Genomic DNA, 22574 nt, shown 5'->3' with positions numbered 1-22574 from the left:
GGGGCTGCTTCTCAGCCAAGGGAATCGGCTCACTCACAGTCTTGCCTAAAAACACAGCCATGAATAAAGAATGGTACCAGGATGTCCTCCAAGAGCAACTTCTCCCAACCGTCCAAGAGCAGTTTGGCGCCCAACAATGCCTTTTCCAGCATGATGGAGCACCTTGCCATAAAGCAAAGGTGATAACTAAATGGCTCATGGAACATAACAGAGATTTGGGGTCCATGGCCTGGAAACTCCCCAGATCTTAATCCCATTGAGAACTTGTGGTCAATCATCAAGAGACGGGTGGACAAACAAAAACCAACAAATTCTGGCAAAATGCAAGCATTGATTATGCAAGAATGGACTGCTATCAGTCAGGATTTGGTCCAAAAGTTGATTGAGAGCATGCCAGGGAGAATTACAGAGGTCTTGAAGAAGAAGGGGCAACACTGCAAATATTGACTTGCTGCATTAACTCATTCTAACTGTCAATATAACCTATTGGTACTCATAATATGATTGCAATTATATTTCTGTATGTGATATAAACATCAGACAAACACTAATAAAAACCAGAGGCCAGCAGATCATGTGAAAATATAATTTTGGTGTCATTCTCAAAACTTTTGGCCATGACTGTAATTATCATTTTAGAGTTTTACCTAGCAAAATGCTTGTTTCACTCAGTTAGTAAATAGAAGGTTCATAACAAAAATAGAGTAAAACACAAGAATATTTGTTGCGAAAGAAATATATATTGAATTTATAAAAACTCCACAAAAAGCATTAAAACTTAACAAAAAACAATTTAGCTAATGCAAAATGTTAAATATTGGTATGGAAAGAAGTGAATACTCCAGGGAATTAATAAAAACATTCTCTAGATATAGTAATCAGGTGTATAGCAGTAAAAATAATACTAATGTAGTGTATGGAGCATTTTTCTAAAATATTAAATATTACATGAAGTGACATTTAAAGGGAACAGGTCAGGTTTCCTGTCTGTCCCCTACTGCGATAATAGCAGTATGACTACATATTTCTAACTCTTCAATCTGAAAAAAAAAGTTTCATGTCCATAATAATGCTGCAGTTTTTGAATAATTTACTTTTTTTCTGCATTCTCGCATATACTATTACAGCAGTACTATCCCGGCAGGGCGTCTATATGCCTGGACTAGTTCTGCCTCAAAATCTCTCATCCCACATCCTTTTGCATTATTTACGCCCAGAGAGATGTGACTAGAAGATCTGATGCAGAACTTGAAAAGAGACACCTGCATCAGTCTTAAAATACTGTAGCATTATTATGCACAAAAACACCTCATCAGTTTGAGAAATCTGCACCCATAGTGTGATAACAGCAGTGGCAGACCCTCGTGGGACCTGACAGGTGTTGAATGACATTTAGAAGAGGAGCCTGTCTAAATTGTCTCTACGTTTTGTAGCATTTTACACCAATTATTCCCACTGTGGGGACAAACACATTCCTTACTTATCCTCTTCTTTTTTTCCATCATGCTGCTTTAATAACTCTCCTTACAGTGACTTTAAGTATGCAAAATTCTACAAAAATGGGTATATATCCCATATTGGAAGACACTGTTCAGCTAAGGAAACTGTGACAGCACAGATTCGCGCCAATGACATTCATAATAAATGAGCTTTGGGGTCAGAACTGCCTTCTCCACAGTAATACTAACAAGCAAACCATACATTAACCACCCCTTTCTTCTGCCAACTAGGCACAAGAATTAAAAGGCAAAGATAGCATCTTTTCCATTTTGTTTTAAGAGGTAGAGTGGATTGCACTCACATCTGAATTCATTTTAGTTTTCCAAATCAATGCACCATGAAATAAATTGAGATTTTTTTTTTGAAAAAAAAAGAGGGATGTCGGACAAAAACATATATTACAGTATAGAAACTTCATTGTGACCCCCTCAATAAATCCACATTAATTATTTCTGTCGGTGAACTTTTCGGTGCATAGCAAGATTTGCTCTTTGTGTAAAATGTTTACCACATTCTGAGCAAGTAAATGACGTCTCTCCGGTGTGGACTCGTCTATGTCTATTAAGATCTGACTTGTGAGTGAAGCATTTTCTGCACTCGATGCACTGGTGAGGCTTCACTCCTGCGTGGATTCTTTGGTGATCAACAAGATAGGATTTGTAAGCAAAACATTTCCCGCAATCAGAGCATGAGAATGGCTTCTCCCCTGTGTGGATTCTACGGTGATTGATGAGAATTGATTTATGCGCAAAGCACTTTCCACAATCGTAACACAGAAAAGGTCTCTCCCCCGTGTGTATTCTCTTGTGATAAACAAGAGCAGACTTCTGGGTAAAACATTTTCCACAGTCCGTACATAAAAATGGTCTCTCACCCGTGTGAACTCTGGAATGCCGGATGAGATCTGCGTTCTGGGTGAAAGTTTTGCAACATTGAGCGCACTGGTAAGATTTAGAATTTCTTCTAACTGCATTGGCTTTAGAGGCCTCTGTTGTTTTTGAATGTCTTTCATTATCAATATCAGATGTTTGGTGATGGATATGATGCATAACCGGAGTGATGGGGCGCTCTGGTGAATCTGGTGCAATATCGTCTTCTATTTTACAGCACTGAGGTAAATCAATACATGTGTCCCATGCATTAGTGCCGATGTATTTTCCATCCTTATTGATATAAGGAGGAGTTTCTTCCTCCTTACATAGGTGATCATTCTTGACACAAGTCTCCTCTTCTAGTTTTCTTACCTCAACTTTAATATTAATCAAATCTTCATCCTATGAAAACAACAGTACAACATAATGATGCAATATTTTAGGAATAAACAGTATAATTGTATTACTTCAGAAAATGTGTAGACCTCAGATTCCAGATAATCCTGTGGGACAGGGTGAATATCCTTTTGGCAATCTTTGGAATACAGAGGACTGAGATGTTGCACTACTGAGGAATGTTCATTGGATCCATCTGAAATAAACATGAGTCACTGAAAATATTTCTTTATGTGGGATCAGACGATGAGTGTCTCTATGTGAAATAAAAAAAACACAACAGAATTTTAAATGCACTACAGCTAGTGTTGAGAGCAAGTGCTCATTACTCGAGTTTGCCTAGGGTGCTTGGGTATGCACAGAGTATCGCGGGTGCTCGAGTGACATGTTCGTGTCTCCGCGTCCGCATGTTTTGCGGCTGTCAGACAACCACAAAACATGGAGGGGATTACTCGTGTATGTCAGGCAATCCCCACATGTTTTGAGGCCATCTAACAGCCATGAAGCATTCGGCTGTGGGGACGCGAAAATGTCACTCGAGCACCCGCGATACTCTGTGCATACCCAAGCACCCTAGGCAAACTCAAGTAATGAGCACTTGCTCTCAACACTACCTACAACCCTAAAATACACAATCTCTTTGCACTCTTGCTGAAAGCTGCTAAACACTTGATTCCCCTGTGCTGGAAACAAACAAATCCCCCACCCACTTTGAGTGAATAGAGAAAATTCACTCAATATACCGACTGGAAAAACAATCCAGCTAGGAATCTCATACACACCCACAATTCCTTAACCCTCCGTCAGGGGCAACTGATCTGACAGGCGCAGCTCACTTCGTTTCATTTCTCTATTTTCAGTGGTTTGTCTGGGAAATAACCTCCTCCCAGTACCTTCCTAACTTTAAAGGCTGTGTGAAGCCTGAGAAGCCATTTATTACATTCCTATTAAGGTAACTGATCACTTTTAGAGCATTAAAATTTTTAAAAAAAGGAAAATATAGCCAATTTTCTAGCCTGTGCCTGACCGGCGCAATGCCCCTAAACTCGTTATGAAACATATTGCCCCTGACGGAGGGTTAATATATAGGCCTCCAAACCTACCAAGTCAAATTGCAAAACCCACGTTACATCTTCCCTAAATCACCCTGTCATTGAATCCCGTTTTATACCACCTCACGCTGTAATTCTCCCCGTATGGTTCCCCTACTCTGTTCTACACTGCAACTTTCTTCTCAGCCCATCTTTAGACCTTGGTTCCTCTTTAAGCTTCCTTATGACCTTAGACACTCCAGTCAATACCATATGATACTGACTACTCAATGTTTCTTTGTATTTTGTTGTTACTTATATTCTAATGACCCAGATTGTACCCTCATTTTTGTTTTACATAACAGTCATTATTATGCATGTTTAATGTTTTAATAAATGAAGAATTCTTAAAAAAAACAAAAACCAACAACAAAAAAACAGAATTATTGATAAGCACTTCTAACCTGATGATAGGAGAGTCTGGGGATTCTCCATCATGACGTCTTTGTATACATCTTTATGTCCTTCTAAATACTCCCACTCCTCCATGGAGAAATAGACAGTGACATCCTGACATCTAATAGGAACCTGTCACACAAGGATGCATCATTCAGACATGTTTCTCTCAACCTTTAAAGGCCAAGTAACCAACTAATAAGAATTCTCAACCTATCCAAGTCAAGTAAGCCCCTAATAAGAAGATTCAACTGAGTAGCCCCAAGATAGCCATCTGTTACAAATGTGAAGAAAAATAACTTAAAAAAGGAGCTGTCTCAAGTTTTTATATGGGTAAAATTGCAAAGTGCTTTAAAAAAAAGCAATTTTGCAATTTACAGCTTACTAAAAATCCTCTCTGTTCTCAAAAAGATATATTTTTTTAATTTATAGGGTACAGCTTCTTGTGTAGGTGACCAGCCACCCTGCAGTCTTCAGAGTAGCTTGTTACCCAAGTGAGCGCATGCCGCTTGCACGCTCTATGCTTTACAGCCTCCTTGCGCAGCTCTGAAACTGGCCGGATTGTGTTTGATTCAGCCAACCCCAGTCTATCAAGGCTTTTCCTGTACTGTCAATCTACTAGATTGCACGGCTCCCTAACAAAGATGTTGGGAGGCAGAACAATAGTGCGCACCTATAGCAACAAGATGAGAAAACCCCTTTAAAATTAATCACTGTAGAACTTGTAAAACAAAATAAAAAATTATTTAACTGCTAATGCACACATAAATACAATAGCATTGGATACCTATGGGTGCAATATGTTTTACTTAAATGCATGCATTTACTATCTCCTCCTCAGGGTGTGGTCTGGGGGAGGGTTAAATACTTGACCAGCTGCAGCATTCAGTGTTCAGTAGGTCTGGAGTGAGGAACCAGATCTGTTTGTGTGGAGCGATCCTGAACCACACAGAGTGTCTGCACGCTGAGCAGGTAGATCCCTGCTGCCACAAAGACTGCTTTTGTGTTGCCATTTTGCTTTGTTTTTTCCTGTTTGCCCAGCGGGCTGTGTTTTCTGTTATGGACTCCGTGTTGGTTTATGCTACATTATTTTAATAAACCAACCAGAAGTTTTAAAAAGAGATAGCGTACCTGTGTCTACCTCCTTGTGCAGCTGAGTGAGCGATCTACCACATAATTTATTATATATAAATAAATGTTGAGTTTGAGGTGAAGTGGATTGCACTCACATCTGAATTCATTTTATAGTTTTCCAAATCAATGTAACATGAAATAAAATATTTTTTTTTTTTTTTTTTTTTTTTTAAATCTAAAAGAGGGATGTCGGAAAAAAAAATTATATATTACAGTATAGAGCTTCATTGTTACCCCCTTAATAAATTCACATGAATTATTTCTGTGAGTGAACTTTGCAGTGCATAGCAAGATTTGCTCTTTGTGTAAAAGGTTTACTACATTCTGAGCAAGTAAATAACGTCTCTCCGGTGTGGACTGTTCTATGTCCCCCAGAAATAATATAGTATAATATAAAATATAATCTTATGGGAAAAAAAGTATTTAGTCAGCCACCACTTGTGCAAGTTCTCCCACTTAAAAAGATGAGAGGGGCCTGTAATTGACATCATAGGTCGACCTCAACTATGAGAGACAAAATGAGAAAACAAATCCTGAAAATCACATTGTCTGATTTGGAAAGAAATTTTGTTCAAATATTGGTGGAAAATAAGTATTTGGTCAATTACAAATAAGCAAGATTTCTGGCTCTCACAGACCTGTAACTTCTTCAAGAGGCTCCTCTGTCCTCCACTCATTACCTGTAGTACTGGCACCTGTTTGAACTTATTATAAAAGACACCTGTCCGCAACCTCAAACACTCACACTCCAAACTCCACTATGGTGAAGACCAAAGAGCTGTCGAAGGATACCAGAAACAAAATTGTAGCCCTGCACCAGGCTGGGAAGACTGAATCTGCAATAGGCAAGCTGCTTGCTGTGAAGAAATCAGCAATAATTAGAAAATGTAAGACATACAAGACCACGGATATTCTCCCTCCATCTGGGGCTCCACACAAGATCTCACCTCGTGGGGTCAAAATGATCTCAAGAACAGTGAGCAAAAATCCCAGAACCACACGGGGGGACCTAGTAAATGACCTGCAGAGAGCTGGGACCAACGTTACACAGGCTACCATCAGTAACACACTACGCCACCAGGGATCCTGCAGTGCCAGACGTGCCCCCCGCTTAAGCCATTACATGTCCGGGCCCGTCTGAAGTTTGCTAGAGAGCATTTGGATGATCCAGAAGAGTATTGGGAGAATGTCATACGGTCAGATGAAACCAAAGTAGAACTGTTTGGTAGAAACACAACTCGTCGTGTTTGGAGGAGAAAGAATGCTGAGTTGCATCCAAAGAACACCATACCTACTGTGAAGCATGGGGGTGGCAACATCATACTTTGGGGCTGTTTCTCTGCCAAGGGACCAAGACGACTGATCCATGTACATGAAAGATGAATGGGGCCATGTATTGTGAGATTTTGAGTGCAAACCTCCTTCCATCAGCAAGGGCATTGAAGATGACACGTGGCTGTGTCTTTGAGCATGACAACGATCCCAAGCACACCGCCAGGGCAACGAAGGAGTGGCTTCGTAAGAAGCATTTCATGGTCCTGGAGTGGCCTAGCCAGTCTCCAGATCTAAACCCTATAGAAAAGCTTTGGAGTGAGTTGAAAGTCCGTGTTGCCCAGCGACAGCCCCAAAACATCACTGCTCTAGAGGAGATCTGCATGGAGGAATGGGCCAACATACCAGCAACAGTGTGTGCCAACCTTGTGTAGACTTACAGAAAACGTTTCACCTCTGTCATTGCCAACAAAAGATCTATAACAAAGTATTGAGATGAACTTTTGTAGGTGACCAAATACTTATTTTCCACCAATATTTGAAAAAAAATTATTTTCAAATCAGACAATGTGATTTTCATTTTGTCTCTCATAGTTGATGTCTACCTATGATGTCAACTACAGGTCTCTCTCATCTTTTTAAGTGGGAGAACTTGCACAATTGGTGGCTAACTAAATACTTTTTTTCGTGTGTGTGTGTGTGTGTGTGTGTGTGTGTGTGTGTGTGTGTGTGTGTGTGTGTGTGTGTGTGTGTGTGTGTGTGTGTGTGTGTGTGTGTGTGTGTGTGTGTGTGTATACACACACACACACACACACACACACACACACTTTATGAGTTTGGTATCACGGCAATCGTACTGACAAGGATTATCATGTTATCAGATCATTTTTTTTTATAGCAAATGGAATTCCTTAAAATTAACATTTTATATAGATTATTTGTTGCTACACTTATTTATTGTATCTATGCACTTTATCATATATTCAGGATTAACCAGTCATTGTCATCTATATGCTATACTCCATGTATAAACATTCTGGGAATACTGCTTATTCCTGAGTTTTCTCCTTGTAATCCCTTCCTTTGTTGTTTTTTTATCATGTATATGAATAAAAACTATTACATTTTAAATGAACTTTCATGTTTATTCATTATTTACAACATGGATGGTACCAAAGGGGCAAAGGGGGCAAGTTTTAAAGAGGTCTCCAGGATTAGAAAAACATGCCTGCTTTCTTTCAACAACACAACCCCCGTGACCGATGGTTGTGCATGGTATTGCAGCTCAGTTCCACTGACTTCAATGGGGTGAGTTGCAATACCAGACAACATGAAGTCAGGGTTGGTGCTGCTTCTGAAAAAAAAAAAAAAAAAAAAAAAAAAAAAAAAAAAAAAGCTATTTTTTTCATATCTTCCACTCAAGCGATGAAACACTGCTGGAAACTAGGGCAGTCTAAGAATTATTTTATTCTTTATTTAGTCCTGGTGTAAGGCTGAGTACTCCATGTGGTGTATGTAGGCAGGGTAAAAAAAACCCCACTATTTTAGAGACCTAATTTACTGATTTTACCAGCAGCGCTCACCTCTCCAGTCAGCAGCTCAATTATCTTATTGCTGAGTTCTAGGATCTTCTGCTCATTGCCCTTAATGGGGCTCGGAGTCCTGCTCCATCCTTGGAAAACACAGGATATTTTTTGTTCTTTTAAGGTCTTCTTCATGGCTGTGTAATCCTAAATTACATAAAAAAGCAAAGAAATCTGATAATAATTTAACTTAAAATTGGAACACACACTCCTCTAGTCTAACCTATTAGTCAGCTATGAGACTAACCCTCACCTCTCCGGTCAGAAGGTAGATGATCTCTAGTGTGATATTTAATATCCTCTCTGTCATGTGCCATTTGTCTTTCTCAATCATGACTGATCTTGGTCCGTTCTTGGTAGTAACAAAAAAGTGGAATATTACCTCTGCAGGAGAACAAAATACATTATATGAGCACCATTACTGATGTTTCTATCTATAAAATATAACAACTAAAAATCCAAATTTTTCATGTAAAACATATTTGACATGTAGTTAATTGGAAAAAAAAGAAGAAGAGAAGAACAGGGAAACAGCAGCTTCAAAATAAACATATTTAAAGGCCTTATTACCGTACAGGACACAGTGAATCTAGGAAAATTGAACAACTCATGGAATGAGGAAAAAGGGTTGTACATTTTCTTACATTTGTGTTGATGTTCAAAAAGTAGGTTGTTACAGGTAAATACATTTAATTTATGGACATTATGGTTTGATTTCTTCGCCTGTGTGGATTGGATTTATGGTTACTGACATTTGATGATAATTTCATGTCGATAACACCTTTAGAAATATGGATTCATATAAAGAGAATGACGTACAAGAACATAGTGATATTAAAAATACAAAGTTTATTATCCAAAGTTAAAAAAAAAAATGACTTACATATAAACCATAATGGCGCAGATACATTAGTGGTGGGCAAAAAGACAGAGTACTCTCGGACTGATCAAACACATGATATAGATAAGTAATAAAGAGAACATTAGAGTGAAATATATATAATCCAACACATGATGTAGATTGATAATGAAAAAGTTACTGAAATGGGACATATATAGATATGGATATGTAAAACATATGCCATAGCCAAATTGATAGTGTAAGGACTATCAGAAAGGCTCCAAAGAGCCACTTAAGTGCACAGTGCATGGCCAAAAGGGGGATAGTCACCATTAAACAACAGTAATAAGTACAAAGTAGTAGAACTTACATGTGGGGATATCAAGTGATGTGAGACCAGGTACTGTCACCCCTACGCACGTTTCGGCGCTGTGCCTTCTTCTGGGGGTAGAGAAATATATTTACTTAGAAAATTGTTGAGATGTTCAATACTTATTTTACCTGTTGTATCTATATTTATTAACTGTCATGCCGTTAACTTGCACGCCTACTCAGAGCTGTCCTACTCACTGCAGTCTCTGCTCTTCTTCGCCTTGTGTCAGGCCGTCTAGCTGAGTTGCGTCTTATAGCACTCCTGCATCTTCTTGCTGTCTCCACCTGATTATAGGGAGGCACGGCCAGACTTTGTAGGGATTTAATTCTGATGTGTCCTGCGGGTTTCTGCTTCCTCGGCCTATCCCGTCAGCAGGTGATATATTAAGCAGCACCTTCCTCCACTTTTTGCCTGAGCTTTGTTTCTAGTTTGCAGTCAGTTCTCACCAAGGTGTCTTGTTGTTTATCTCTCCTGTTACCGACCCGACTTGTATACCTGTTCTGTCTGACCTCTCTGTTCATGACATTGACTTTGTATTCTGAACCTGTGCTGCCTGCCCCGACCTCAGACTGTCTGACTAAGTCTCTGCCTGAGCCCACTGTACCACGTATCCCTGCCTTGACCTGTTGGTCAGCTTCTGCAGGTCCGGGCACTGCCCTGGAGTGTCACCTAGTGGCTACCCTACGGTCCAAGCTTATCCTCACCATCAGAGGCTCTAGTGAAGATAAGATAGCCACTTAGTCACGCCCCTCCAGGGTAAGCCCAGTCATCACAGTAAGCTCAGGTCATGGACCCCACTGACAAATCGGGAACCAGAGACCCCAAGCCTAATGTACATGTCTTGAACAAGGAATGCCGTGCTTAACTTGAGTGTCAAGACCAGCTGATGCAGGTGATCAGTGTGGTGGCAACTCAGGTGCAGGATTGGTCCACCTCATACTCTACCTTGTCCCGCATCTCTACTATGTCAGGTCGTCCTTCCTTGGGACTTGCAGCCTCTCCAGGCTCCAGGTTCAGGTGGAGCAGCAAAGTTCCAGCTTCCATTCCCGTCCCACTACAAAAGGAGATCCCAAGGAAAGCTGAGACTTCATAAACCAGTGCCAAATCCATTTCACGCTCCACAACCATCTGTTTCCATTGAACCAAACCAAGATTGTATTTATGGGGGGAAAAAAAAGGGATTTAAGTCAGCTCAGATTGCATTTATGGTCTCTCTGCTATCTGGAAAAGCCATGGCTTGGGCAAATCCCCTTTGGAAGCATGGAGGTCCAGAGACTTGCGATTTAGGGAAGTTTCTGGTGATGTTCTGCACGGTGTTCAAGGAATCAGGCAGCAACTCCTCGTCCCTTTTGACTCAGATAATGCGCGGACACAGTGGCTCAGTATGCTTTATGCTTCTGTACCCTGGCTGTGGAGCTGGCTAGGAATGAAGAAGCTCGGTGGCAACCTTCTGGCAAGGGCTGTCTGGCCGTATTAAGGATGAATTGACAGGCTGAAATCTATAATCTTCCCTGGATGCCATTATACACCTGGCTACCAGGACTGATCTCAGTTACCATGAGTAAGCTCTAGAACACGCTCAAGTATGTTCTTGCATCAGAAGACCACCCAGACTGGCTCCAACCTTCCAGTATCCCTTGCTCCCTTGCTATTGCAAGCAACATCTCCTGCTATAGAGTCGATGCAAGCAGAGCAGGTCAAACTTTCTGTACAACAGCGAAGGTAGAGAGAGAACGAGTGCATATACTGTCGAGGCAAAGAACATTATGTTAGTCTCTATCCAGTGAGGCCGGGAAACTCCAGTACCTAGGGTTGGTACTAGAGATGACCCTAAGTGACAAAGATTGCTCTCCAAAACTATTAACAGAGGTCACCCTGACCAGGGGTGAGAGGTCTCTGTCTGCGGCAGCACATTTAGACTACGGATCCACTGCCAACTTCATCCATCAGGATCTGGTTTTCCAACTTCTGCTTCCTACACAACGATTCGATCGACTCCTGGTTATAGCCTCCATTGATGGACAACCCCTGGTGCAGCCTATCAGATATATCACTCAGCCAGTCAAGTCGCAGATTGGAGCCCTGCATTCTGAAAGAATCTATGTGCTACCTAAATCTGTAAACTCTGTTCTCCTGAGCCTTCCATGGTTGCGTTTACATGTGTCAGTTGACTGGTCCAACGGCAAGGTGCTTCAGTGGGGACCATGTTGTGTAGCAACTGCCCTGCCAAGGTCTTGCCCAAGTCTTCGCCTGCCATGCCTTCGAACCTCTCTTCTCTGCCCACCTATTATGATGCCTTTTCTGACGTATTTTATTAAAAGAAGACAGAGGTCTTGCTACCCCATAGACCTTACGACTGTCCCATCAATCTTCAGTTTAGTACCCCGGGGTAAGGTATAGCCTCTAGATTTATCAGAGACTCAAGCCAAGTCGGAGTAAATCCAAGAGAACTTAGCCAAAGAATTCATCCGCAAGTCCTCTTCTCCTGCCGTTGCCAGTTTCGTGACCAAGAAGGATGGTTCCCTACGTCCCTGTATTGACCATTTGGGCCTTAACAAGATCACCATTAAGAATAAGTGCATCCTGCCTTTGCTTTCTGAACTAGGTGACAATCTGTGGGGCAAGAATTTTCATGAAATTGGATCTAAAAAGGGGCTTATAACTTATGTTTCAGGAATTTGTTAATGACTAGTGTTGAGTGAGTATGTTCTATTAACCCTTTCGCCTAGTATGCTCCGGCCGAGTTCCGAGTATTTATAGCTGCTCGGTGATATGGTTGAATCGCTCCCGTGTGCATGATTTGCGACTGTTTGACAGTTTTATTGCATGTGAGGAATGTCTATTTCTTACACATTCCTCACATGTAATAAAACTGTCAAACAGTCGCAAATCATGCACATGGGAGCGATTCAACCATATCACCGAGCAGCTATAAATACTCGGAGCTCGGCCCGAGCATACTCGGACAGAACATACTCGCTCAACACTATTAATGACGTCTTCCGGGACCTTCTTTATATTTCTGTGGTCGTGCATTTGGACAACATTTTGATTCTTCTTTTTTTTTTTTTTTTTTTTTTTTTTTTGTGCCTATGGGAGAATAATCTGTTTGCCAAGTTGTCCAAATGAGTCTTCGAAAGACCCTCCTTGACTTTCCTTGGTTACATGGTTTCCTGCCAGGGTCTCAAAATGGATCTGGAGTGTTCTGCTGTTCTCTCCTGGCCTTGTCCCCAAGGCTTGCATGCCATTCAGTGGTTCATGGGTTTCGCCAACTGTACAGACAATTTATTCCGCACTTCTCATCCCTCATGGCACCCATCGCCGCCTCAACCAAGAAGGGGGCCAATGCCACGAATCTGGCCTGAGTCGGCCATGTCAGCCTTCCAGCACTTGAAAGAGCCCTTTGCAAGAGCTCCAGTGGTGTACCATCCCGAACCTAACAAACAGTTTTTCCTGGAGGTGGAAGCCTTCTCTATTGGTACTGGGGCAGTTCTTCCGTGAAGAACTTCTGAGAAGTCAGTCTCTTGTGCTTTTTCTCTAATCTGTTTTTGCCAGCAAAGCTAAACTATACTATTGGGGATCGTGAACTACTGGCCATTAAGATGGCACTTGAAGAATGGCGACATCTACTGGAAGGTGCCAGCTCTCCGGTAATATGCACGGACCATAAGAATTTGACCTTTCTGTAGACCACCCAACAGTTAAATCCTTGTCAAGCCAAGTGGGCACTCTTCTTCTTTGAGTTGAACTTCCATCCTGCAGAGAAGAATGTCAAAGCAGATGCCCTGTCTCGATCCTTTGACATGTCTGATTTTGAAGAGGAGTCACAGCACATCATTAACCCGTCTAGGATTGAAGAAGCGGCTCCTATTCTTGTAAAAGACATTCCTCTGGGTAAAACCTTTGTTCTTATTGATAGAAGGATAATTTTGTCCTGGGCACATGAATGCAAGCTGGCCGGCCACGTGGGCATACATAAGTCTACTAATCTGATTGCTCGCTACTTCTGGTGGCCCTCACTGGTCAAGGATGTCCGGGACTTTGTAATCACCTGTACACAGTGCGCCAGAAACAAGGTCCCCTGAAACAAGCCTGCTGGTCACCTTCATTCCCCTGGTTGGCCTTCCCTCTGCTCCAAAGCTCGTTACGGAGTTCTTTTAGCATGTGTTTTGTCTCCATGTTCTTTTCCACATTGTTTCTCATCATGGGGTCCAGTTCACATCAACATTTTAGAGGGCTCTTTGCAAGCTGCTGAATGTACAGCTGGATTTCTCTTCCACATCCTATGCTCAGAACAATGGTCGAGTGGGTCAATGAGGTTCTCGAGAACTAGCTATGCCACTTTATCTCTGCCCGTCAGGATGACTGGATACAGTTACTTCCCTGAGAAGAGGCACAGTCCTACCAGTCCCGGTATCAACTTCAGCCTGAGCTCCAGCAGCTTCCACCACCAAACAGAAGTGTCCAATCCATGACTAGCTCACAGTGAACAGGCAGCAGTTTCTACACGTTTCGCTGCGGTTCCAACACAGACTGCTCAGCTTTTTTAGCTGACCCTTTCAGTCTCCATTCAGAGAGAGACTCTGGCTTGTCTTTCTTAGCTACAGCTCAAATTTTGGCTGGCCACTCACCAACTTCAACACACTCCAGTCTGCTCAACCCCCAGCAAAACCCATTTCCCTGTTCTTAGTCAAAGCTAGCCAGGTGCATCTAATTAAGACATGCAGTGCTAGGATTAAACCCAGTCCTAAGAGGCTTTGCTACATACTCCTCCACCCCACTTCCCAAACACAAGGGCTGGGCACCATCTGCCAACCCCCAGTGCCTACATTGCTTAAACTGACCCGAGCGGGAGGCTCCTGGGGAACACCATTTAACATTTTCCAGAGTACCTTTTACCATAGCCGACTCCTAGTGGCATACCGGACTACTTTGTGCTATAGCTTTAGCCCAAAGATCCCAGAAGAATGGAAAATCTCAACCAAAAGTCCTGTGGTTCCATGTCCCACCACTCACACAACTCCACTAAAGAGATGGCTCCCAGCGTTCCCCCAGAGCCTGTCCTGATAATCCAGTTATGAAATCGAGTCAATAGAGCCTTGGCAGGATAGGGTTCACTGTTGGTTAGCAGAAGTTGCCCAGACCCCAGCTTTGGGCAGGGAAGTGGGGTGTGTATGAAAGCAGGAAGGTAAAGTCCTGGATGGAGTATGTGTGTCACCGAGGTGCATAACCTAGGTGATGTGAAACCCGGAAGAGCAGGCTCCAGCACGCACAGTGCCAAGGTTTTTTTTTTTTTTTTTTTTTATTAAAGGGACTGGATTTGGGAACCACTGGAAGAGCTGGGTGGTACTGGTCATTCCCATTCTCCAATCCAGGCTATGCACCTCAGGCACTGAGGGCTATTCCCTTGTTAATTCAAAATCAAGCAGGAAAAAAGTCTGGAGCCGATTTCAAATGTTGCATTTGCATTTGGAAGCTGTTTCTGTGAACTCACAACAGGTGGTCAAATGAGCTCTCAATGATGGATTTCTTTATTTTTTCAGCCTAATGGTCTGTTTCTTTTCCAGAGAGAAGCAGTAAATGTAGAAGTGGCCAAATCAACAACTAGGTACATTCTGTGTTTTAAAAAAAAAAAAAAAAAAAAAAAAAAGGCGCTGGTGAGCTTGGGAATTCAATAAGGCCTGAATTTGCACAGAAGACAACAGTGGTGGATGATCGCAGAATCCTTTACATGGTGAATAAAAACCACTTCACAATATCCACCCAAGTGAAGCACACACTCCAGTTAGTTGGTGTTTCAGTATATAAGTCTACCAGAGAGAAAAGACTTTATGACAGCAAGAAGATTACCAAAGGATTTTGGGTCGCAATAGAGTGCCAAATGTCAGAAAGCTGGGTTTGGGTCCTAGGTCATGGGTCTTCCAGCAGAACAATGACCCAACAAGAATTACCCAGAAATGGATGAAAACAAAGCGCTGAACAGTTCTCAAGTGACCAGCAATTAGTCCGGATCTAAATCCCATTGAACACCCGTGGAGAGATTTTAAAATTGCGGTTGGGAGACGGCACCCTTCAAATATCAGGGACCTGGAGCAGTTTGCAAAAGAAGAGTGGTCAAAAATTCCAGTTGAGACGTGTAAGAAGCTTGATTCATTGCAGTTATTTATTCCAAAGGCTGTGCAACCAAATGAGTTGAAGGCGCCAACAATTTTGTCCGTCCCATTTTGGGGGAGGAGGGGGGTGGAATTGTGTGAAATTATGTCCAATTTGCCTTTTTTTTCTGTGTTGTTCCAATACACAAAGAAAATAAACATGTGTATAACATATAACTGCAATAATTTCTGTGAAAATAAGTGAACATCTGAATACCACCATAAATTATAATAAGTACCTGTTGTATCAGTGAAAAAAAAAAAAAAAATGGATATAAAATGTGCATGCAAGATGGACATCTGAATGAGACCTTAAATGTCTATATACATCCACCCCCACACCATGATGTACTGTTGTATCATGGTGATAGAAGGGTTTAGACTGCTCGGTGCGCACCATGAAAAAAATAAAATGAGTCACTGTGACTTCCCGGCGCTTGCGCACAAAACCCCTGCAGTACAATGAACATAGACGCCAGGAAAAGTATGCCTTGCGTAAAAAGCGAAGTGCGAGGCGTGGGATTTGGCTGCGGCATTGTAATTAACTCAGTAGGCCGGGATTTTTTCTAGGCCCCGGCTCCACAGCATCAGAAACTTGATGGAATAAAAAGACATTTCACAGCAACAAGACCTCTAATATGGGACATACAGGTAGGTATAGATTTACATTTCTATCACCTGTATATTAGAGGTCAGTTAAGTGCCAGGGGGTGACAGATTCCCTTTAAAGAATAGGTGCACAAATTCTGCAATATCAAAAGCTCATTGTGGGAACGTAGCCTAAAGCTCATGCAGGGTTCCAGCAGAGTGGGTGGGATGTATATAAATCTGCCCTCTGTGCTTTTTTTTGCTCAGTTTAAACTGACCTGCGGTGCGTGTTTCAGATCAGCAACATTTCAGTTTCTCTTGTGGGTACGCTGAGTTTTATGTCAGATTTTCTGCATAGAATTGCGTTAAATGTGGAAATCTGACAGGTAAAAAAAACAAAAAAACACGTGTTTCAGTGTGTTTCTGCACCAGAAACGCATCAAAACCGCATGTAATCCACACATGACTATCAAAGTATTGTAAGAGCCAAATACCAGACAGTATCAAAAACAAAGCAGCTTTATTTAAACCATGACATACCAACACGTGACAAAAACCGCAGAGTCAAAAAAACAATGAAAAAAAAACCACAACTAACCTAACTTACATAATAGGTGCAGAAAATCTGCAACACCACAAACTCACCAAGTACTAATCGGGGGTTGTTCAGAGTTTCATCCTGAAAAGTTGGATAATAATCTTTTTATTTATATTGCGCCAACATATTCAACAGCGTTTTACAATTCAGACACATTATCAGCACTGTCCCCATTAGGGCTCACAATCTACATTCCCTATCAGTATGTCTTCGGCGTGTGGGAGGAAACCAGAGGAAACCCACGCAAAGGGAGAACATACAAACTCCTTGCAGATGTTGTTCTTGGTAGGATTTGAACCCAGGACCCCAGTGCTGTAAGGCTGCAGTGCTAACCACCCTGCTGCCCTATGAGTATTTTCTCCCTTGTCATCCATGTACATGCAATCTGTTTTTCACTCAGCAGATATCAGATATTAATCTTTTACAGGACTGTCCGGGATCCCACAGAATCGACATCGGGGAGATCACGCAATATTTCACCAAGTCCGTGATTTTGTCCGGAATCGCGAGCACGCGATCCAGACTACTCCCTGCTTAGGTAACGGCAAGAGACCAGTGAGAGTATGGCGTCACACCTCTGGATTCCAATGCATAGAATACGTGTTTACGTCCCGTACTGTCACTGTCAGCTTCACGATAGCCCAATTATTATTCTCTGCCACCATCGGCCGAGTTTGAAATATACTACAGTGTAAGAAAGACTTGGCACTCGCTTCTTCACATAGACTGAAATATTTTATTGTTCATAGAAATTCCAGATTCAAGACATTTCGGTCAGTAAGACCTTCCTCAGTCATCTGGGAGTTGATTACACTGCAGCAGGCAGCACTGGAAAGGTGTCTACAGTATCCGTCTGAGCAGTGGATCCTGACTGATGAAGGTCTTACTGACAGAAACGTCTTGAATCTGGAATTTCTATGAACAATAAAATATTTCAGTCTATGTGAATAAGCGAGTGCCAAGTCTTTCTTACATTGTTTAAAGGATTGGGGTCCTACTTGTGAACAGAAGTATACCCGGAAGTGCAGTGTTAGTTATCATAATTGAAATATACTACAGGCCTGGCCGGACGCCTGCATTCTGATAGCATATATGCTTCGGGGGAGGGAACGATTACAGGACAAAAGAAACAGAACTATTAAATTTTATATTTAATCCAAAAGGGAGGCAGTGTTTAGGAAAAATATATATACAAGTATTTTACAAAGGAGACATTAAAATACACAAGCAGTTACACAAAATAATAAGGATTAAAGAAGAAACTTACACTATAAAGATCGCTGCGACGATTCAATATGGGTGGAGGGGAGACGCTCCGCTTAAACGGTTATCGAACTCCGCTATGATAGACATACTCCTGGACAAAAGAACACTGCTCCAACCTCAGCAAATTATTTAAGCTGAAGGGAAAGACCTACCCTCACGCCCCTTGTGCTGACATCATGGGGCTGGTCTCCAGCCTGTACATTTATATTAAAAACTCTAACTTCCGCAATAACTTATGGCTCGATCGCAGAAGCTTGCAAACAACGCCATCTTTTCCCTTATGAATTTACCTTCATTTAGAGACCACACATGATACAGTTGCCACCTGCTATTTTGCTACTTTTGCACCACAGCTCCCCAGAAGGGCCTACGGCTACAAAAAAATGAGCATCTTGTTTCTTGGTTGTCCCTGCCACTAAAAGATCCTAGTTACTTACCGGTAACGGGATTTTACAGAGCCCATGACAGCACCACCTGAGAGAGGGTATCCGCCCACCGAAGACAGGAACCTACTGAATAAAAAGGCGGTACCTCTCTTCCACATCAGTTTTTGTTTCAGAGCATGAGAGGGCCTCCGAAAAATAGGTTAGTACATAACTGCCACCTAAATATTTCTTAATAAAACACCCTAAGAAGTGCACACCATAAGTGATAAAGGGGAGGGAGTTAATAGGGTGCTGTCGTGGGCTCAGTAAAATCCCGTTACCGGTAAGTAACTAGGATCTTTTCCCCTTCTCCCATGACAGCACCACCTGAGAGATTTAGAGAGATCAGACACCAGAGGGAGGGATCACCGCTTGCAACACCTTCCTACCAAAGGACAGATCAGTAGCAGAGGAAATGTCAAGACAGTAATGCTTGTAAAATGTAACGGGGGATGACCAAGTTGCTGCCTTACATATTATCCGCTTTCTGCGCCCAGGATGCGGCTACAGCTCTGGTGGAGTGGGCCTTCAGGTTCTCTGGAACTGGCAGATTGCTAGAAGAGTATGCTAAGCCAATGGTTTCCCTGACCCAACTAGCTATGGTCCCCCTTGTAACCTCAAGCCCTTTCCTAGCCCCCTGAAAAGTATAAGGCGTCATTTTTTTCTCCAGGCCTTTGTTACCTCCAAATACGGGACTAATACCCTCTTAACATCTAGAGTGTGAAGTTTTTGTTCCTCCGAATCCCTAGGGTCAGGATAGAAGGAAGGGAGAGTAATTACTTGTGTCCTATGGAATTTGGAGGCCGCTTTTGGAAGATAGAGTAATCTTAAGACCAGACCCAGCCTATCCATACACATTTGCGTAAACAGATGGTTAACTTACAGCGCGTGCAGATCACTTACCCTACGAGCTGAAGTTAGAGCTACCAGCATGGCTATTTTTAAGGTGAGAATTTTCTCCGAAGCTTCCTCTAAGGGCTCAAAGGGGGACTTGGTTAGTGCTTCTAGAACCAGATTAAGGTCCCAAGGAGGCATCCTTGGAGTAGGAATAGGTCTAGATCTACTGCAAGCTTTAATGAAGTGCCCCCAGAGCTGATACTTGTACCTTAAAGGGTACTGGTGGCTAATCCCATGCTTAAGCCTTTCTGAAGGAATTCCAGGATGGCCCCAATAGGAACCCTCCCTTTGGCAGACTGACCCAAGGTAGACAGAAACTTAGCCCCGGTTCTGCCATAGATCCTAGTAATCACCGGCTTCCTACTCGCCAGTAGAGTAGTAACTAGACCTGGAGAGAACCCCTCCCTCGTTAGTAGTGACCTTTCAAAATCCAGGCCGGATCTTTGGGGATGGAAGACTGGGCTCTGCCTGAGGAGATCTGGGGTGTCTGGAAGAACCCATGGATCCGCCTGGGACATTCTCATCATCCAAGTGAACCATGGTCTCTTGGGCCAAAACGGGGCGATCAATATAACCCTCGCCTGTTCTTCTCGGATCTTCCTCAGGATAGTAGGGATCAGTATTAGAGGGGGAAAGGCATAGGCCAGGGCAAAGTCCCAAGGAATTTGCAGCGAGTCTACCGCAAACGGCATCTCCTTTGGATTCAGGGAGCAAAAGATTTTGGTCTTCCGATTGTGTTGGTTCTCAAACAGATCTATCTTGTCCCCATCTGCCCACAATCTGCTGGAATACCACTGGATTCAATTCCCATTCTCCTTGTCTCAAGATGTGTCGACTTAGAAAATCAGCTTTTACGTTCTCCTCTCCTCTTATATGCAGCGCCGAGATGCGAAAATAGATGACTCTCCGCAAAGAGAAGGATCTGGTACCCCCCTGACGATTGATGTAGGCGACTGTCGTTCGGTTGTCCGACATTATCCGGATGTGATGACCCTGAAGAAGAGAACTGAACTCTACCTAGAGAGGCTCTCATCAAGGACAGGAACCAAAAACTGATGTAGAAGAGAGGTACCGCCTTTTTATTCAGTTGGTTCCTGTCCTTGGTGGGTGGATACCCTCTCTCAGGTGATGCTGTCATGGGAGAAGGGGAAAAATATATGTCCTGTTATTGTCGGACGCATGGAACTTAGAATATTTCATATTTCGTTTTCGGCTCCGGAGTGCCTGGAGATTTCTTTTTGAAGCTCGGGAAGTAGCTTCCACAGTTACACGTAAATTCTTACAAGCCTGCGTTTTAATCACCCCCTGCCTTTTCCAGGGCAAATCTACTCGCATTTTAAGTAAGCTGCTGGCACCTATCTGGCCAGCATTTGTGTACAAGGCCTTACTCATGACTGTGTTAATTAGGGTTTTGTGCTGAGATTTTTAAGGAGACAGTTCTTGTACTGACAAGTGGTGAGGGGGGCTTGAGGGGGTCTTCAGGGGGGAGAAATGGTTAATATTTTCCTGACATTAATATCTCCCTGATAATTTACAGTTACCCATGTTACAGAATTGTAATGTATCCGTAAATATCCGATGCTATATTGTGGCTTTGTATGGCATCTGATTATTTTACACACCCTTAGATTTGAATGGGCAAGTCTCATCTGATTTTCGGAAGAAAATTAAGCATGCTATGATTTTTCCACACGCATATGCAGTAAGGGAAAAAAAAAAAAAAGATGAATTAATTACCCTGCCAAATTGAATAACATTAGTCCCAGTGCTGGCTGTTTTTTTTCACTGACAGCACTCGTACCAAATTGTGATCTTGTGACCAAGTCCTGATAATAATGACTTGTTGAACAAACAGAACATGTTATATAAGCAGCACGGTGAACAATGCAACATACAATGCTAGAACTTCCGTATTGCAGCTAATCGCACAGGCACACTGGCAGTATCCAATGAACATGCCATACCGCTGCACCATTTATTCTCCATGGGGCCGTAGGAAAATGCTGAGCGCAACATCCGGCAGGGACTGTGGAGTGGTGGTGGCACATGTGCACTGCCAATCCATTGTAACCGGGCTAAAAGTGCCCTATTCTGTCGATCAGTGTGGACCCCAGTGGTCGGACCCTGACTGATCAATAAGCTAGGTGATAAATTGTTTTCACTTTATTATGCCCACCCCAAATTTAGCTGAAGTGAGCAGAGTGGGAAAGTAAAGAAGGAAATTAGAGGCCGCCATGTGGGCAAGGCTGGCCTCATGTATTTGCTCTACCGCATAGGCACTGCTAATGCCGGATACGGGGCTACTTTGTGGGTATTGCGGTCACTTTGGTAATTTTTAGATGCTGGGCAATAATGTGCCAGCACTACTATGGCAAGTTCCTGAGCACCATGATGGCACAGCGTGGGCACTGCTGCTTGGCCAGTCTGGGCGCCGGCATTCCCTCACTGTGGCGTCCCACTGGGGGCCATACTGTGGGCATACACAGCAATGGTGCGGAACACGGCTATGTCATTGTACAGGGCTCATAGTGTGTGACCCTCATCCTCCGCCCAATACCAACCCGTAACAAAGACCCTGCACCAGAGGAGATCATTCAGACCGCCGCCATCATTACATCAGTCAGAAGAATCCCGGTCCACTAACACAGCGTGTCACTGAGGAGAAGGAGCTGGGACTGCTGCTATTTGTAGTCATGAAGAGGCCTCCGGGTATGCTGGGACTTGTAGTGCGGGGCAGCCGGGAGGACGCCTTTCCTCTCCGCTCAGGACCACACAAACATGGCCGCCGCAGAGCTGTAATGACATGCGAGTCCGCTTCTTCCCTCTAGTGTCCGCTCACTACCTTTCTGACGTTCCAATCAGCCGAGTTGCACCAGCAGTTTCCGGGAGTGCAAGTGAAGGACCAGGGACTTCCGGTTTCGTGAGGACAGAGGGAAAGTACTGGAGGTGAGGGCTCCCATCTCCCCTCCTTAGGTACACAGGTCCCTAATAAATGCTCCGACACGCGCAGAGGATGGTGGGAATGGCTGTAGGCCTGCTGCTGTCACTTGCCATGTTTGCATCCCCCCAGTACAGCACCTGCTCACCACTAACTCCTTACAAGCCCCTAATTAAAGGGGTTGTCCACTACTTTATATCCCCCCCCCCCCCCCCAATGTATCCCCCCGGGGCCCCTAAGACTTCTTGTAAA

General features: G+C 43.0%; 2 protein-coding genes across 11 annotated transcripts in view; one reads left to right on the top strand and one right to left on the bottom strand.

The window, feature by feature from the left end:
- Positions 1 to 720: 720 nt before the first annotated feature.
- LOC141273834 (gastrula zinc finger protein XlCGF66.1-like) lies at positions 721 to 22227 on the bottom strand. Of its 5 annotated transcripts, none has more exons than XM_073686241.1 (7): positions 21946 to 22227; positions 9456 to 9526; positions 8498 to 8628; positions 8245 to 8391; positions 4264 to 4387; positions 2858 to 2964; positions 721 to 2774 (listed from the first exon to the last, which is right to left on the bottom strand). In XM_073686241.1, the coding sequence occupies exons 3-7, from the start codon at positions 8576 to 8578 to the stop codon at positions 1947 to 1949; spliced, it is 1287 nt and encodes a 428-aa protein (XP_073542342.1). In that variant the 5' UTR covers positions 8579 to 8628; positions 9456 to 9526; positions 21946 to 22227; the 3' UTR covers positions 721 to 1946. The 5 variants fall into 5 exon arrangements, with proteins under 5 accessions (XP_073542342.1, XP_073542347.1, XP_073542345.1 ...); XM_073686246.1 differs by having other exon boundaries at positions 8245 to 8418; positions 22000 to 22227; XM_073686244.1 differs by having other exon boundaries at positions 22000 to 22227.
- Positions 21951 to 22574, top strand: part of LOC141273835 (uncharacterized) — a 43968-nt gene continuing 43344 nt past the window's right edge. For 2 of the 6 annotated variants that reach the window (XM_073686249.1, XM_073686250.1), the window contains exon 1: positions 21957 to 22330. The gene's annotated coding sequence lies outside the window, so the exon portion shown is untranslated. Of the gene's footprint in view, positions 22331 to 22574 lie in introns of all 6 variants that reach the window. The other 4 variants (XM_073686247.1, XM_073686248.1, XM_073686252.1 and 1 more) reach the window with 3 other exon arrangements.

This window comes from Phyllobates terribilis, unplaced genomic scaffold (assembly GCF_046119375.1).
Source record: "Phyllobates terribilis strain yellow unplaced genomic scaffold, ASM4611937v1 Scaffold_5__5_contigs__length_657084704, whole genome shotgun sequence".
Lineage (NCBI taxonomy): Eukaryota > Metazoa > Chordata > Amphibia > Anura > Dendrobatidae > Phyllobates > Phyllobates terribilis.
Note: the sequence above shows the minus strand (reverse complement) of the source record. Positions and strands in the feature narration are given on the sequence as shown.

What these genes read in the sequence shown, in the direction of transcription:
- LOC141273834 (XM_073686241.1), bottom strand. Translation starts at nt 8,578, where the DNA reads ATGATTGAGAAAGACAAATGGCACATGACAGAGAGGATATTAAATATC. An exon ending in CCAGACTCTCCTATCATCAG is followed by an intron (nt 2,965 to 4,263) that starts GTTAGAAGTGCT and finishes TGTTTATTTCAG; the next exon opens with ATGGATCCAATGAACATTCC. An exon ending in AGGATTATCTGGAATCTGAG is followed by an intron (nt 2,775 to 2,857) that starts GTCTACACATTT and finishes TTGTTTTCATAG; the next exon opens with GATGAAGATTTGATTAATAT.